The 18,067-nt window shown below is 44.7% G+C and overlaps 2 protein-coding genes across 5 annotated transcripts in view; one reads left to right on the forward strand and one right to left on the reverse strand.

The window, feature by feature from the left end:
- The window catches only part of SYN2 (synapsin II), a 210,545-nt gene that overhangs the window by 32,108 nt on the left and 160,370 nt on the right, over positions 1-18,067 (reverse strand). The window contains exons 2-5 of the mRNA XM_082749434.1: positions 17,811-17,868; positions 16,216-16,307; positions 13,806-13,962; positions 9,332-9,421 (exon numbers count right to left, since the gene is read on the reverse strand). Of these exons, the coding sequence (XP_082605560.1) occupies positions 9,332-9,421; positions 13,806-13,962; positions 16,216-16,307; positions 17,811-17,868 (397 nt within the window). The remainder of the gene's footprint in view (positions 1-9,331; positions 9,422-13,805; positions 13,963-16,215; positions 16,308-17,810; positions 17,869-18,067) is intronic.
- TIMP4 (TIMP metallopeptidase inhibitor 4) lies at positions 1,094-12,110 on the forward strand. 4 transcript variants are annotated; one of them, XM_082749634.1, is made up of 5 exons: positions 1,094-1,693; positions 2,920-3,017; positions 3,426-3,540; positions 6,185-6,309; positions 6,958-7,144. In XM_082749634.1, exons 1-5 carry the CDS (start codon positions 1,555-1,557, stop codon positions 7,054-7,056), a joined length of 576 nt encoding a protein of 191 aa, XP_082605760.1. In that variant the 5' UTR covers positions 1,094-1,554; the 3' UTR covers positions 7,057-7,144. The 4 variants fall into 4 exon arrangements, with proteins under 4 accessions (XP_082605760.1, XP_082605757.1, XP_082605759.1 ...); XM_082749631.1 differs by having other exon boundaries at positions 1,098-1,693; positions 6,939-9,655; XM_082749633.1 differs by lacking the exons at positions 6,185-6,309; positions 6,958-7,144 and adding an exon at positions 11,460-12,110 and having other exon boundaries at positions 1,100-1,693.

The following is an 18,067-nucleotide window of genomic DNA, read 5'->3' on the forward strand; positions in this document are numbered from 1 at the left end:
TTCTAGTCTTAGCCATTAGCTTTTTGTAATTCACTTAACCTCACTGAGCCTTTGTCTTCACATTTGCCAAATGAAGAGACTGGACTGGATGCTTTTGGGGGTCTGTCCAATAATAAATACATCAGGCTCTATTTTGGTTCAGGTGTTATATGAAGAATCAACTTGGTCATCAAATCTCATCTTTCTAACTCAGACTCAGCTCTCTTTCAATTTCCTTCTTTTTAAACATCACTACCAGAACAAAATGAGAAGATGTCTTTTGAAAAAACTGAAGTTAACTCTGATAAAAAGGCAGATTCCCATGGGAATCCGAGGTGTGACCAGATGCTGGGAATACCTGACTGGAGGATTTCAATATTCCTGGCTGAGGCCAGTTGAAGCTGGGACAAAGAGCATCAAAGGGCCTTGGAAACACGTTCAAGCCTATTTAATGGAGAAGAAAGTGAGGCCCAGAGAGGCAAAAATTGCAAAGCTACCTTGTGACAGAATCAGGACCCAGCCTTCTACCTTCTAGTCCAGCACTGTGTGGAAATATCCTACAATAATCTCCTGGGTTTCTTTGTATTTGGAGACTTGGAGCACTATGCTCTGTCAAACAGAGCAGACAAGGCTCTGGCTGCAGTGACCCCATGTGCCTTGCTTCTTTATTTTCTGAGCTGTCCCACCTTCTATGACAAGGTATAGTCAGTCCAGCGAATAATGATATGAGATAGGAACCAGTGTGGTCTAGGATCTGGAGAGGGCTTTGAAGGTTTGCCCTAAGTGATGTGATATCCTGTGCTTTGAGCCCCCACGAAGAGCACTGTCTTCAGCCATCTGCAGAGTCTGAGGCTCTGGATATGGGAAAGAGTTTCTAAAGCACAGGCTGCTTTCTCTGACATCTCTCCCCACCCCCCAGCTGACAGCGCCAAGACACACACACACACCCCAACTTTCTCTGTCCTATTCCATTACTGTTTGCTGTTGCTTTGGAGCCTCATAAATAGGGCATTGAAAACACTTCCTGCAGCTGAAAGAAGCCCTGAGTAGCTTGTCTCATTCCCAGTGTGGAGCTCAGCAAGGGGTCCGTCCTCTCTGTCACTGTCTCTTTTGCCTGTTGTAATTCTGTCTGCCTCTCTCTGACTCTGCCTGTCTCACTTTCTGTTTGTGCCTCTCCTCACTCTTGTTCTTTCAGTGTGAATCACAGCCTATCGATCTTTCTGCCCTCATGCCTTTATCTTTGTTGCACTTGTCTTTCTGCCTTGACACCATCCTCTTTCCCAGTGTTTTTTACTCTGCTTCTATAAGGCTCGATTGCTTAAGCAGAGAAACAGACTAGGGGCCTCTCTCCTGGCTTCCCTCTTCCTTTTACTGAGCCTGCCAGTCAGGAGGGCTGCGGGTCCTGCAGCCGTGGGTGGCCTATAGCCAAAGGAGGGAGGAGCCCATCTGGGCGGGATTGGCCCTAGGTCCACCTCAAAAAGCCTGGGGCGAGGGGCACGACACGTTCTGGATGAGCCCCGGAGGGCCGGTTTGGTCAGACAGTCCCCACAGGCACAGTCAGGGCTTTGCAGTGTCATGCCCTGGAGCCCCCGGACCGCGCCAAGCTGGGCGCTGTTGCTGCGGCTGCTGGCACTGCTGCGGCCACCGGGTATGGTTGAGGCATGCAGCTGTGCCCCTGCACACCCCCAGCAGCACGTCTGCCACTCAGCGCTTGGTGAGTCCAGAGGCTGGAGAGGACCACAGCAGGGGGTGGTTGTGTGGGTTTGCTATGGGGCTGAGGCGAGCTACTGAGGCGAGCTATAGACCTGGAGTCTGGAGGGAAAGGGAGATCAAATGCTGCACCAGTTACCTCCCACTGGGGCTGATGGGTCGGGCAGGGCTGGTGCCATAGCAACCTTGCAAGCGCAAAGCCTGGCTGACTTGCAAGGAAATGAAAGGGACCCCCATAGCGACCCCCTCACCTCTGCCTACTGCAATTACCGGACTTAAACAAGAAGTCACGGGGAGCTATCCAGGGGCTGGATATTCTGAACTACTGGATGCAGGGAGGGGGAGACAGGAGCCAGAGGACTGGGCTTTCATTATAAACATCCCACTGTGTCCAAGCCTATAACTGATGTTTACTCCATGCACTGCCCTCCCCACCAAAAACCTTTTGTTCTTGATCTTTCCTCGGCCTGAAATGCACCTTCCCCTTCTCCTTAAATTCCTTGCAGACTCCTATTCATCCTTCAAGGTCTTATTCAGGTATCTTTTCTTCTTTGAAGATTTCCTGACTTCTTGGTGCTTCCATGGTATCTCTAACAAAAATTTTTGTACTCCCAGCATACTGTGCTGTTATTCTTTGTAAGTGTATTCTCTACTAGACCAAGAGTTCTGCAGGACGGGGGACCTTATCTTAATTATGTTTATGGACCTAGTACCTACTGTTGGGCCACGCACATAGAAAGAATTTTATAACCAGTTTTTGATTAACATCCAAATGGCAAGAGACAAACTACCTCTGTATAGGGTCAGAATATATGTATTAATTCAATAACCATTTACCAATATCAGCTTTGGGTAGGCTCTCTTGAGGCCTCAGGCTATACAGGTAGATGACTGCAAACTGACTGTCCTCAAGGGGTTCCTCCCTCCTTCCTCTACCCTGATGCCCACCTCCAACCCACTGCAGTCTAGCTATGGAGAATTAGACTCTCAAATCGAGCAGGTAAAGTATAGAGATTATAGGATCCAGTACACCTGAGGAGTTTGAAACTTCAAGCAATTGTGGAGGATGAGTTTCCAGGTCCACACTTTTACACAAGTTTCCCCTCACAATCCAGCAAGACCTAAACCCAGAATTCCCCTATAAAATTCTCCAGGGCTCCAGGTCATCCAGATCCCAGATGAACTCCTCCCACAGGGGCTGAAGGTCCCCTCTTTTCTCTTCTTATGCAGCCATTCGGGCCAAAATCTCCAGTGAGAAGGTAGTTCCTGCTAGCACAGACCCTGCTGACACTCAAAAAATGATCCGGTATGAAATCAAACAGATAAAGGTACATGGGGAACAAGACAGGGCATCGAATTCCTTGGGCTGTTGGGAGGAGTGGGGTCTGTGTACTGGGAGGGGGGCTGGTTGGCAGGTAACCTGGCTCATTGATCGTGGGGTATTGACGCTGAAGTGGAAGTGGCTGACGTTTGCGAGCAGGGTCCACAGGCCTTAGTGTCCATCCATTCCTACAGCTGCCTGTGCATGGGGCTACTAGAGGTATTCCACCCAATTAAACTAAGGTTTAGATTTTTCTAAAGATAGAAATGACCCAGTTGGGCCATCTGTGTGTACCAAATCCTACTAGATTTTTGCTTAATTTCTTTTAGATTGAGAAATGATTTTTTTCCTGTTAAGATATAAAGTATACTCACTGACCCAACACACTGCTTTTTCTTTTGTTATTGCCTTTCAGATGTTTAAAGGGTTTGAGAAACTCAAGGATGTTCAGTATATCTATACACCTTTTGATTCCTCCCTCTGTGGTGTGAAACTAGAAGCTAACAGTCAGAAGCAATATCTTTTGACTGGTAAGTTGAAGACCAACAAGCAACCCTAATAGTCTCTGTCCTTCTTAGGACAGAGAAGGAGCCAGGGCTGTCCTTGGGCAGCAAGCTGAGCTAGGTGGCATTTTCTTGGGCAGAAAACATAGCTGTGTTCCTAAGAGCCAGCCTCTGAGTTGGGAGGAGCTGTGGTAACCTTCCTTTCAATGCTAGAGTCTTTGTTACAGTGATCTTGGCCACTGCTTCACTACTTTAAGGACAGGCTGCTCTTCCAGGCTCAGGCAGCTGGTCCCATTTTTAAACAGTTTTAATTGATGTAAGTTTGATATCTTGAACCAAAAATCCACTCCTCTGAAACTGCCCCTTGTGGGTTCAGTTCTGCCCTCTGCCCATGATGATCCTTCAGAGGCCCAAGGACCATAAACATGGGCACTCTAGCTCTAGGTCTGCTGCCCATGGTTCCCAGACCCCTTCCTAGCCTGGCCACCTTATCAAATGGGATAGAGCCTGTCTCTTCCCTAGCACAGGTCCCTAAACTCCCTAAACTGGACACTGCACTACAGGTGATGTCTTGATTCACAGAGTAAATGAGGATTGTGCATGTCAACCTTGCCCCCCAACACACATATTATAGTCACAGTGGCATTAATTTTAGATAGCTACATTAGGTCATGATATTGGCTCATAATGAGACTCTGCTAAATCACATCACAGGTCATATACTGGGGGTATAGTAAAGCACAGGCCCTAACAGGAGCCTTCAGTCTAACAAGTCTAACAAGTCTCTATGAACTTGGGCCCAGGCAGGCCTTCATACTCCATTGGTTGGGACAGGACAGTTAAGAAACCACACAAGATTATGACTACATAAGTGAATGAATGCAATATTAAATTATTTTGAAGTTCAGGGGAAAGGGGTAAGTGTGTGATTGTAAACAATTAGGGAAGCTTCACTCTGTAAGTGCGACCTAAATTGCCCCTAAAAGAAGAAAAATATTTGGAAAGAAGGCAAGGAAAAACAACAACAACAACAACAACAACACGGCAGGTGGGGATAACAGAAGGAATTTCCACCATCTGTCCATCCATTCAGCAATAAAGACCACCTACTCACTGCCAGGCCTTGGGCAGGAGGATGGAGACTCAGTGACAAGTCACAGTCCTCAAAGAGCTCATGGTCCAAGCTTGGCTCTTAAGAAATCATAGCTATTAGAAGCCACACTGGTAGGGGATTGCCAGACCTAAGGATGTAAAATTATGTCGATCTGGGAGCCTATGGTTGGGAGAGACAGAGGCAGAGCATGTCACTGAGCCCTTCATGTCCCAGGATTAGCAGACAAGGCTACCTCATTCACTCTGTGTGCCTAGCCCTCTGCCAGCACCGTGGTGCATCAGGGGAGGAGGAGATATGTTCTTTGCCCTCAAAAACATCAAGTCTTAACTGTGAGTGGGGATAAACAAAAAAAACACAAGTCTACTGAGAAGTCATCAGTGGTGCCCATGCTCTCTAGGAGAAGACACAAGCTCTTTTGTCTAATGTTGAAAGCCCCTGTAACCAGAACACTGCTGACCTCGCCAGGTTTATCTTCAGCCAAGTGTGGGTAACAGCTCCCAACTCTTCATATCCCCCAGCGCTGAACTAAACTACTTGCAGTTGCAGAAAGTGTTCTGCTGGGCTGTGCCCCTCCACCCTGCACAGGGTAGTCCCTATGTCCAGAAGTCCTTTCCCTCATTTGTCTCACAGGGGAACTCCTATCCACCCTTTCAAAGACCAATACAAGCATCAGCTCCTCTGAGACACCTTCCTTGCCCCACACCCCTTCCACAGATGGAGATAATTGTGCCTTGTTCATTCTTGTACTGCATCTTATACATAATCACACAACAGTATAATTTTTGCCTACTTACCTATCTGCCCTACTGGTTATTAAGCTCCTTGGGGGAAGAGATTCTGTCATATTTATTTCTGAATTTCTGGGTACCAAGTCGTAGTAGTTGCTCAGTGAATAATTGAATGACTAAGGTTCTAAGAGAAGTGTGGGCTAGGGGGTCAGAGATGGCTCTGAGGACACTGTGGTACTGAAAAGGGCCTTTGGAAGTTAGGAAAGACTTTGATAAGTAAAGAGGGGACACTTTCCTTTGGGGAAGAGGAGAGACTCACCAAGATAGGTATCAATGGGGCAGGATACCAGGCTATGTAGATACTGGGAAGGGTTGGAAAAAGTAAGGGACCTATTATTTATGGAACCTTCTGTGGGCCCAAGCTGTGCTGGGAACTTTACAGACATTCTCTCATTTAATCCTGACAACAACTTACTACTTTCATACTTTGAGCTGAGAAGTTATGTGACCTTCTTAAGGTCACATGGCTGTAAATGAGAGAAAAGAAGGCAGTTGCGTCAACAGTCTGACTTTAAAGTCCATGTTTTTCTCTCTACACCACTAAAGGAAAAGACCTTCATCCCACAACTCTCTCATACAAACTTAATCTGTTAATATCTTTGATATAAAAATTATAAAGGTTTTCCTGGTTCTTTCATTGAGCCCCATGTCACCACTGCCACCAAGAAGCCATTGAAGAAATTGTAGTTCTGGTCTCTTTGCGGACCTGGGCTCCTGGAGCTCCATGAGCAAATTCCTCATGCTAGGTTTTCCTCCATTACCCCTGAAGGTCAGGTCCTCAGTGATGGAAAAGTCTTCATCCATCTGTGCAACTACATCGAACCTTGGGAGAACCTGTCCCTTTTGCAGAGAGAAAGTCTGAATCACCACTACCATCTGAACTGTGGCTGCCAAGTAAGGGAATATCCATTTGCAAGGTCTTTTGGGGCTGAGGGAAGGGTCTTGAGACTTGCAGCCATATTCCTTCCTTTGTGCATGCATTTATTCACTTATTGTACTATATTTGAAATCTGCCATGGATCAGGCACTGTATTAAGTTGGAGATGGAAAAGCAACATGGCCCATAGTTCATGATCTCAAAGTACTCACATTTTTGGCTGGGAAGGTGGCTATCATATAAAGAACGAGATAACATAGCTACTATTTAGAGAGAGTCTACTTTTTGCCAGGCCCTGTAATGATGTATTTCCTTAAAATATTTAATTTAGTCTTTATAACAAATTTATGAAGAGTTAAGATTTCCATTTTAAGGTGAAGAAATCAATGCTGTAAGAAGTGATCTGCTCAAGGTCAGTGATGGACCAATGACCTCAGGCCTGTCTGACTCAAGAGATATCATTTGAGAGGCAATACTGTATATTAGGAGATGGGGAAAGGGAACTCAGAAGGAAGTTTAGGGACTAGGAAAGGCTTCAGGAGTCAGGGGCATTTGAGCTGGGTTGTAATGATATGTAGAAGTCTGAAAGGCAATAATGGAAAAAGGACATCATACTCACGTTGATGTTGTGTGGCTATGACTCTAGATTACCACCTGCTATACAGTGCCCTGTACCATCTCAGCTCCCAACGAGTGCCTCTGGACAGACTGGCTGTTGGAACGGAAGCTCTATGGGTACCAGGCCCAGCATTATGTCTGCATGAAGCATGCTGATGGCACCTGCAGCTGGTACCAGGGCCGCCTGCCCCTCAGGAAGGAGTTTGTTGACATCATACAGCCCTAATAGGGGCCAGTGACCATCACACTCCTTCAAGCATCCTGAAGCCCAAGCCATTTCTCCTTCCCTGTGGAGCTCTGGCTATACCATCCGCCTCATCACTGCCAGCCAATGGAAAGTACCAAGTGGATGGTCTGGCTAGTGTTAGGATAGGGATGGGGCATGTTACAGCTTGGGTCCAAATGACAGCTCAGCACCTGTCAAGGGCCACAGAAAATACCATCACTTTTCTAGCCAGCCTTCAGTCCATCTCCCCTGTGCCCCAAACCCTTTTAGGCTAGCTAGTAACAGAAACCTGTTACTGAAAGTTTTGATTTTGGCTTAGTTTGTTTTTGAAAGCCAGAACTGTTCCCTTTTCTCCCCAGGAGAAAGCCAGAACTATTCCCTTAACTGATCTGATAGGGGAGAAATGGTGATTATTATACATATGAGATAATGTAGCACTGTGATGTACAATTCCAGAAGGTGGGCTGACAGAATCAGAAACAAGCTGATTTGGAGGAATGAAATGAACAACCCACTATGGCTGTATGTCCTTTACTCATGTCCCTACGCATCCTAATCCTCTCATATACTTTTTTCTGTTTGGGGAGACACTTGGGGGAATACAGTCACTCACTGTGAGACCTGCAATGGCTTAACCTCATTCTACATGCTATAATCTCCTCTATACCATCCCTAGCAGAGAATCTGGTCCAGTTAACATAACTCTTTGGACAAGAATAGACTTAGGTATTGTCTCTCCAGGTCAACTATCTTTAATGTCCTCAACTGATGTCCATAAAGCTTCTCCTCAATTTCTTAAAGAAAGTCTTCTCTACTAGATTACTAAGGTCTTTATTCCTAATTCAGAATTTTTTTTTTTTAAGCCAAAAAAGCCTTTCTCTTGTAGAGATGAAATTCCCCTTTAGCTTTTGACACCTCAGAGAGATCTTAGGAGGTTCTTTCTCAAGGGCCAATTTTAGGACAGAGGACATGAGAGAAATAACACAAAGACACTTGGGGGAGAAAGATGGTAGGTGGGGAACATATTTTGCAACTGTTACAACTGTTCTCACTGGTCAGCCCTGCTAGACTTTATGGCAGGAAAAAAGCCAGCTTTGCTCCCTGTCTGCCCTAAAGTTCACTCCCCTCCACCACTGTGTATTAGAGTACTTAGAACTCTAAGTACTGAGCCCTTAGGGTTCCTTAGATTCCCCAAGGCTTCCTGGCTTGCCCTGAAAGAGAAAGCTCTTATGTTCATCTCAAGGATTTATGAAGGATGAGGGCTTAAATTTCCAGAGCCTCTCCCTGGCAAAGATGAATAAGGTAGTTCTTTTCAAGGCTCAGGTTTACTATTCATCTTTTGTGTGTGGTTTGCTAATAAGCAGGGTTATGACCAATATGCCAAATGAAGGTTCTTGATTCACAGAAAAGGTTCCAATGGAGATCCCTTTTGGAGCAGGGCTCTCTGTCCCACAGTACGACACTGGAATGCTATGGCAGAAAGTCTCCATTGGTGGGTTAAGCAGGATCACCAACTGACCATGCAGGCCTGGGGCAGAGAATGTAGGGACAGAGAGGAAGAAGGGAGTTGAGCTAGAGGTGGTCATAAAGAAAAAACATTAGTTGTAGCCTCCTCACCACCAACCATGCCATCTCTCTGTTCCTTCTGACATTCTAGCATGGCCGCAGAGAAGGCATAGTGTTAACCCAGTCAATCTTGAGGAAGCCAGAGGAATGGAAGGGGCTAGTGAATAATTATAGGAACAACATCTTACATCTGAGTTGTGCTTCACACTTTTCCAGAAGGCTATCACCTAATCTCACTTACTTTTTATAAGTACCATATTAGATATCCTGATCAGGAATAATTATGCCATTGAACTTTCCTATTGAGAAACTCACACACAGGGAATCTAACTAGTCCAGTGATATGTGGCAGGGCCAGGGCTAGAACCCCAAAGAGGAGTATCCTCTAATTGTTGATACACAGATTTATTAGTTTCTCAACTTGATAAAATGCCCAAATTTCTACTCTTAGCTATTTGGTCTCCAGACTTTGGAAACAAGGGGTTATCAATTAAAATTCAGCTGCTCTAGCCCCATAGTTTAATCCCAACTGGGGTTGAAATGCTGAGGCCCTCTTTAGGGTTCCATAATCCCTATGTGGCTCAGAATGTAAACAGCAGAGGAACTAAAGTCCCCACTCAATCACCTACCATCTCTTTATGGTTGGGGTAGTATGTCTGCTCAATGAGTGGGAACTTTTCTCCTCCCAATGTCTTGTAGATGGCCACCAGCTGGGCAAACTGCAAAAGAGAAGCAAATGATTCAGCTTATCTAGACACTGCTTTAGACAAACATCAATCTATCAAACAAATATTTACTGAGCATTTGCTCTGTTGGGGACTTTGAACAAAACACTGAGGATATAAAAGGTGTACAATTCTTGTTTTTAAAGAACATATGCACTGGGTGTGGTACATAAACAATGAATTTTGAAAACACTGCAAATAAAATTAAATTAAATTTTAAAAAATAAATTAATTTTTAATCATTATTTTAAAAATTTAATAAAATTAAAAAAATAAAGCAGCCCCCGCCCCCAAAAGAAGAACATATGCATTAGTTGGGGAAGGGAGGGAGAATGCACTAACATTCATTCATTATCTATACAATTTTACAGTATTTCATTCATTCCCCATATCAAATTGATGAACTAGGTATTTTATAATCTTTATTTTACATATGAGGCTCAGAGATGGTAGAATAGTTGCCTGAAGTCACAGAACTACAAAGAGGTGAAGCTGGGATTGAAATTTAGATCTCTAACTTTAAATACATGCATCTCTAGAGATGACAATTGATAAAGCTAGATAGGTAACATGGGGACAAGTCTTGAAAGTTCCAATTCTAAGAAAGGAATGGTAGCTGTTTTCTGCAGACAGTATGGAGTCATAAGAATTGGAGCAGGGGTCATGAATAAAGCTGTTCTTTAGGAAGATATTGATGCTCATGGTATGCAGGATAGACAGACCTAGACACTCTAGGACTTATTACTCATCTAAGAACTGAATTCTGGATCCTTTACCTAGGAGAATCCAGGACAACTCTATGAAGAGGTGAGATACACATACTTACAGTCTGAGGGTTGAAAAGCCTCAGGCAAACATCTAGCACCCCCTGGAGTTCCCTGTCCCCACATTTTATAAGTGAAGAAACTGAAGCCCATAGAGATCACTTGCCCAACATCACATAATAGTTGAGGCGGGATCATAGTCAGGCCCCTTTATTTCCAACCTATAACTCTTCCTGCTGCCTTTCAGACTCTGCAGAGACCATGCTCTTCCTGTAGGAAACACATAGGACTTTTCTGCTCAATCCATTCAAACACACACCCACCCACACACCTCCAGTGCACTGGCAGCAGGGGTAATCCAGCATCTTCCCTGTAGTGCTACTTAGGTTAGTTTACACTTGAAATCACTGATATCTGGAACTGCTAGAAGGAAAAGTTGCCAGATCAAACTTGCCTTCTATTTATCAGAGAAAGGAAAGCTAGAACATTTTTCAAAAGCCTAGCTCCTATTCTCAATAAGGAATGTTGGTACAAGAGCCAGTGGGGAGAGGGGAGTGTGGGGGGAGGAGTAGAAACTTAGAACTGGGTTGTTAGAAAACTGGGTTAGAGTCTTTGGGTTCTTGTTCTGCCTTTAACTCACTAGGTGTCCTTGAGCAAATGGTTTCTCCTCTCCAGGCCTCATTTTCTTCATAAATAAAATGAAAGGAGTAAGTTTGATCAGTTCCTCAAAATTTTTACCATAAAGGAATATCATTTTATTATATTTCCTCCCAAACTCCATTATCAAACTGCAGTTTAAGTAATCATATATTGTGATCCTTTTGTTGTCAGGGACAGAATTTCATTATTTTTGAAATGCTGGAAAATGTTGGAATTTCTGAGTCACTCCCATTTGTGACACGGCTGGTGACTATAGATCTTGAGAGCCTCCTCTAAAACAGAACAGTATGATTCAGGGACTCTTGAACCCTGAAGATTTTATTATTGAGAGACTTTAGAGAGTCTCTAGACCAAACATCTCATTTTACATATGAGGATACAGAGGCTAGAAAAGCAAAGGACAGCATAGGTTACCAGATCATGCCTGGAATTGGGACTGCACTAGGACAGCAACCAGGTAGGTCACGTCTTGCCCCATTGCATGTTTCACTGTACCTTGCTGTCCTTGCCATTCTTTAGTTTTTCAACTTGCTTTGACTGTCAAGACAAACCCCTCAGACCTTTCTTGCCTTCTCTGATTCTCTCCATCACCCCATCTGACCTTTAAGTCCTGCGTGCCCACCTTGGCCACCTTGGATTCCTGTTCTGCCTCTGGATATCTGCCTGAGCTCCCAAGGCTCTCCAGCATCACCAGCAAGCTGATGCCAGCTCTGCCTAACAACCTCTGTCCTGCTGCAACCCACGCCCTGGCATGGCACCAAGGCATGTGGGGCCTTATCTTTCCAGCATGTGGGAGAGTTACACAGACACCACAGCGATGCCAGGAAGGCCCACGGCAAAATCCCAGAGTCCTGGGACAGCAAGACTAAAATGGCAGCCAGTTCCCAGACACTAGTTAGGTCCCTGGGAGCTCACCCTACCCTACTCCACTTTATCTCCAACAGTCCCTGTCTGCTCAAGGTACTGGGCTTGGCATCTAACCCCTGCCTCCTTGGAAACTTAGATTAAGTCACAAGTACACAGTTACCAATTAAACAAATGTAATATCTGATAAGGGTTATTTCCTCTATGCATAGACAAAAGAATGGATTTAGGAGCTGGGGGTGGTGTTGGCAATGAATAGGAAGATAATGTTCATTATCACCACTTCTTCATTGAATCAGGAAAGACTTCTTGGAAGAAATGAGATTTCAGAAATGAGATTTCTTGAGTTTAATATGTTATCCTTGGCCCTCCTGGAAATAAATGCTTTAATTCAACTCCTGTGCCTCTGTCTCTAAAATACCCAGATGGAGTGATAGGATTTTTAGATAAATTTGCAGCAATATGGGATGGTGGCATTCTTACTTTCTCTGGAATATTACCTTCATTGATAGGGCCACTTCTGCTTCCAAAATCCCAGGGCACAGCCTGCCCTGACCAATATATAATAGCAGATGTGCTCAGAGACACAAGGTAGATAGAGCCTTAACCACCCAACTGAGGTCTCTCCTCACACCAAGAACAGTCACAATAAAGAAAGAGAATATGAAGAAAAGTCATCATCTCAGAGGAACCCTCCCTTCATGGTCACCAAATTTGTTCACTTACATTAACAAGTAGAGAACAATATATAAAATGTCATTAGTGTGGCAGCTGCTTAATGAAAATGAAGGGAGAACTTGGTGTCTGGCCAGGGAGCCTTGCTGTTCTCATGTGATGCCAAAGGCAATGTGCTGGATTGTGAATGGGTGAGAATGTGAACCCTCACCAGATCCCAGAAGGGGCAAAGCCCTAGGCATAGGCTCTCTGATCCTCCCACCCTGGCTTCTGGCATAGTTTTGGAACATAAAGGAGGGGACTATTTTCTTTAAGAAATCCTAAATACTAGGGGACTATAACAACCAGGCTGGCAAACTGGTGACAGGTACTACTATTATCCATCCCTAGTTGACAAAGAAACCAGGCACAGAAAAGTTTACTTAGAAGAAATAAATTAGCAATAGCAGAATCATCCTGTGTGGCTATGAGGTAGACAAATTCTAGCAGGTATTGAAAGGGCAGGGAAGGAAAGGGAAGAAAAGGGCTAGGGCTTATGTGCAGTAGGGAAAGTTGTGAAACTAGGGGGAAAAGGGAAGTCCCTAGAAAAGAAACTTGGTAAAGGCCTCAAATAATGCCTTCACATTTAAATCATACAACTCTTTTAGCTTGTTTCTGCAAAACCCTAGGATTCTTACGTGCCTCAGGCCAGAGGTATCTGCACGAGTGGTGATCAGGAACCCAACCCTCCCTCCTTAACCACAGCAGCTCCCCCTGACTCCTCATTCACTGGTCTTCTCTTACACTCTCAGATCTCCCTGGTTTCCAAGGGAACGGGAAAACTGTGAGTTCAGGTGTGAGGAAGAGACAAAGAGCAAAGGTGATGGGTCCATCTGGTTAAAAAGCCTCCCCTCCAACTCCCTGGGTGGTGTAGAGGCTTGGGTTTGAGAACTTCACAGTGGCCCTTGGCAAGCCAGTGTGATAGCTGAAGTGATTTTTGAAAAACAAGAGGAATAGGATGTGATTGGGAGCAGGTATTTCCTTCTAAGAGGGCTGCCTGGAGAGCCGTTATAGGAGCTGGGTCCCCACCTGCCTCAGGCGTTTCCAATAGACCACTGAGAGGCAAGAATCAGGTATTTTTATTCTTACATCTATGGCTTGAGGGCACAGCTTGCAGATCTATAAGGACTTTAGAGAATCTTTGTGTGACTTTGTTGTGAAGTCAAAGGTCCATTCTACATCAAAGGCAGCCCAGCCCTTGAAGATAATGTTTTATTGCGAGAGCCCACCCTTCCCCAGGTCCCATCTGAAGCTCCTCTCACATCCTCTCAGTTGTGCCTAGTGCAACTTGATTGCCAGTGGTCCCTCCTGTGGGACTGGGAGATACAGGACCTGGATCCCACCTTTTTACCTGGGGGGAAGGGAGCCTCACTCACCACCCATGGCTTGTCACAGAAGTTGTAAATGGATTCCAGTGAGTTGATGCTGGGGAGGCCTGCGTACTGCATGCCAATGACAAGGTGGCGGAAGTCCTCATTCTCTGCCATGCCGAATGCATGCTGCCGGATAAGCACAAAGTCTGGCCGGAAGGACCTGGTAAAAATGTAGAGGCAAGTTTCCTATAAACCAGCCCCTCATGTCATATATCATCTTGTCTCCTATTTCCAAAGCCCTAGACAGAGAAGGGATATTAAGGGTCACCTGATGTAAGCCCCTCATTTTAATATTCTATGGAATAGGAAGTGAGGTATTGTGGCAGCTCTTAAAGGAGATTTAAAGAGATGTCTGAAGTTCCCTTATTCCTCTGGATTGAGCACTGTCTTTTTCTAAGGTACAAATTCCCTCAGGAGGGGAAAAAGAAACACTTTCATACCCTCACAACTTAAATGAACAAGAATTTACCTGGTCCCTATGGGGCAATAAAAGAGAAGCTCCTTGTGGCTTCAGAGTTTATGCTCCAACAAAGAGTGCCCCAGTAGACTTTGAAGACATATTTGCCTGACTTCACCACCCTGCCACAGAGATCCCTGAACTCAGTGTCCTATTCTGATTCCTTAAATTTGCTCCTTAAAATAGGCAATGCCCTCTTCAGGCCCCCAGAAGAGCAAGGGTCCTGGCTGGCTGAGAACACATGCCAAACTTCACAGTGTTATTCTTCCAAAGTGTACACTAGGGAGGGGTGCAAATATTTTTTGAAGAACTGAGGTTGAGCAATGGCTACAGGAAGCACTGGGAGTACAGAATGTTCCCATGCATGGGAAGGCTCCCTGTGTTTCCCCTCTAGCCAGCAAAGCTCCTCAGCTGCTCTATCTTCATGCCCTGACTCCAAGGGAACCCCACCTTCCCAAAGAGTCAGTTCTGTAGCAGCATTCTCCCTCAAGGCTCTGGAGCCTGCCAGTTTCACACCATATGCAATGACCCACCTGGTTCTCTGCCCAGGCACACATTCAACCCCCATCTACAGCTCCAGTACCACCTGGGCTCAGAGATCAGTCTTTTGAAGTGGGGGTGGAAGAAGCCCTTCTCAGTAACTCAAGGAATGTAGCATCAAGTCATTATGGCATGTGCTGGAGTTGCTCTGATCTCCCTGTGCCCCAGTTCTGGGAAACTGACTCCAGCTGTATTCTTGAGATCAAACCTTAAATGCCAGTTATAGGAACTGAACCCTAGATTTCCTACACTGGCCAGCTCTTAAGTTCCTACACGCATACCTGGAAGGACCTGCCTTAGTTTTGCCAGATCCCTCCTGGCACCCTGCTATGGACCTTTCTCTCACCACATCCTTGTGTGTACGCATCCCTATGACTCACTCTACCTGCAGTTGGAGGGGCCCATTATTCTCTCTTGAGCTCTCTCCCCACTGGACGGATTTCTATTTCTCTGTCCTCCTCATCTCTAGGATGAATGAGTTTACGTTTCCTATTGTTAGGTTCCAGACACCTGAGCTTTGCTTTCCTTGTCACTGAGCCAGTTCTTACCAGATGTCGGAGACCTCGGTGTCAGGATGCTGTAGGCTGACATAGGGAAGAGGATGAAGTAAAGATTCTTCCTGGCACAAGATTCTGTATCTGAAAACCTGACACCATGCTGAGCCCATGGGAAAATTGACACTGTGGAAGCCATTTTCCCTCATCTGGAATTCTTGTTACCTCCCTCACAGAACTGTTTTATTAAATTTGGCCACATCTGTAAGTTACCCAGCATACCACCTGGCATGTATGTGCCCTGTAACTGCAAATTTTCTTCTATCTTATGTCCCTTCCAACCTAGACTTTCCCATCAGACTTATGAATTCCCAGGACTGAGGAACATAGAAGAGTACAGGGTTGGGAGTTAAGAGAATTCACATAGAAACACAAGGCTCTGAAAAAAATTAATATTAATATTAACACTAAAAAAATAAATAAATAAACAAACACAAGGCTCTGTGACCAAATCACTGAGTGAATCTAAGCAAATGAATGTAAAGTAGGAGGTTGAACTAGATCAGAGGTTTTCAAACTTTCTTTTTAAGCAACGGAATCCTCTTTTCCTGGGAAAATATACGCAGAGATAAAAGCACAAAAATAACACTGGTAGAAGTGGAGCTGGAATCCTAGAACCCCTCTGATAGTAATCCAGTTACCTCTAAATGAGTCCTGAGTCCTTTGTCTACCATTGGACTAAGAGACCCCTGAGAGCAGGAGCTGGTATTCTCTGCCTTCCTCTACCACTGCTACATAGCATACATCATTAACTTCTATACTATATACATGGCACTGCCATCCCACTTTGAAACCACTTATGCAAACCAGAAAATAACTCTGAAGACAGTGACAGTGACCCTGAGGACAGAAAGGACCTTACCGGACAACTTTTGTGCCATTCCGAAGGACCTGCATATCCACAGCATAGGTCCCGTCTGCATGGGCCACCAGGTTAAGCTCTGAAAATTCTGCCTGGAAAATAATAGTAGGGGATTAAGAGGGTAGAGTTCATGTTATGTGTTTTTACTCAATTGTAAAAAAAAAAAAAAAAAAAAAAAAAAAATTAAAAATAAATAAAAATAACTTTAGGGAAATAAGCCCATAGTCCTGGCTTTGCCAAGTTCTCCACAGAATAGTAGCAGCCCTCCCACCAAACATTTATTCAGTTTCCCAAAGCATTTTCACAATCTGATTTCATCTCACTTTCATAGCAACTCTGTGGGGCAGGAAGGACAGAGATAATTCTCCCCATTTACAAAAGAAGCAGTTAAGTGACTTTCTGGACAAAAACAAATTTATTCTTGGCAGAGACAGGAGCAAAGCTCAGGTCTTCTGACAACTCTGTGCTGCCTTTCTATAGAGTGGGAATGCAAACTGGAGCAGCATGCCCTCTGTCAGTTTCAACATAAAAACACTAGATTTTAGTTTAGGCAACTGGGTCTTACTTCTGCTCTGCCCCCAGTTAGCTCCATGGACTTTAGGCAAATCACTTGTCCTCCTGGGGTTGGGGTGGGGGGTGTGGGGACAATTTCTTTCATCTATAAAATAGGAATAATTTTTAATCAACCTTGACTATCCAACAAGCTGTTCTAAGAACTGAATACAATAATGGGTAGGGGGGCGCCTGGGTGGCTCAGTGGGTTAAAGCCTCTGCCTTCAGCTCGGGTCATGATCCCAGGGCCCTGGGATCGAGCCCCACATCGGGCTCTCTGCTCAGCAGGGAGCCTGCTTCCTCCTCTCTCTCTGCCTGCCTCTCTGCCTACTTGTGATCTCTGTCTGTCCAATAAATAATAAATAAAATCTTTAAAAAAAAAATAATGGGTAGGAAAGTACTCTGTAAAGAATGATGATTAACTTCTATAATTACATAGAAAGCATATGCATTGTTTAAACTGGACATCCCCCTCTCCACCCAAATGGACTTAATCTCTATCATGAAGCAAAGGGTAGAGGAAGATTTTAAAAAAGGGAAGGGGGGCTTTCAGGACTTCATTACATTAAAAACAGGGGTGTGTGTGTGTGTATGTGTGTGTGTGTGTGTGTGTGTGTGTGTGTGTTTTAATTCTCTCAGAAGTGTAGCTTCACACCCAAAGTAGGGAGCATGGGAGGCTGCACAACTGAAGGGCAGACATGTGCCAACCCAGAAATATCATGCCATCAACAATATGGAGGTGTGGTCACTGTCCCAAGAAGATATTCTCCTAAGGTTTTCCTCAGCCTGAGAACACCCTACCAGAGTTCACTACTTTATAGACACCAGCACCACGAAAAGAAGTCAGGGAAGTTGAAAGGCAGCCTTCATGGTCATACCTCAAAAAGAGAAAAGCCCCAGGGAACAGGTGGGGAGAGGGGAGAGAGGGCCTGGAATCCACTGACAAACACTGTACTCCACTCTGAAGATTAGATGATTCACTTTGGGATGTCAAGAGAGAATAATGATGACGCAGATGTAACTCTGGGCTTCAGGGTAATTACCTGTTCCACTTTGATGTCATAATCTCCAAGGACTTTTTTACCCCGGAAGCACTTGGCCCTGGAAAATGAAAACAAAAACAAAAACAAAACAGAAACCAAACCAAACCAAACCACACCAAACCAAACCAAAACAAAACAAAAAACGCACAAATTAGTATTGTAGATGTGTCTGAGATCAGAAATTTACTATCATAAAAAAGAGGACTACAGCAGACAGAACCCCAGAATGAGAGTCAAGAGACCTGGGATAGGGTTGG

Source organism: Mustela nivalis, assembly GCF_964662115.1.
Source record: "Mustela nivalis genome assembly, chromosome: 1".
Taxonomy (NCBI): Eukaryota; Metazoa; Chordata; class Mammalia; order Carnivora; family Mustelidae; genus Mustela; species Mustela nivalis.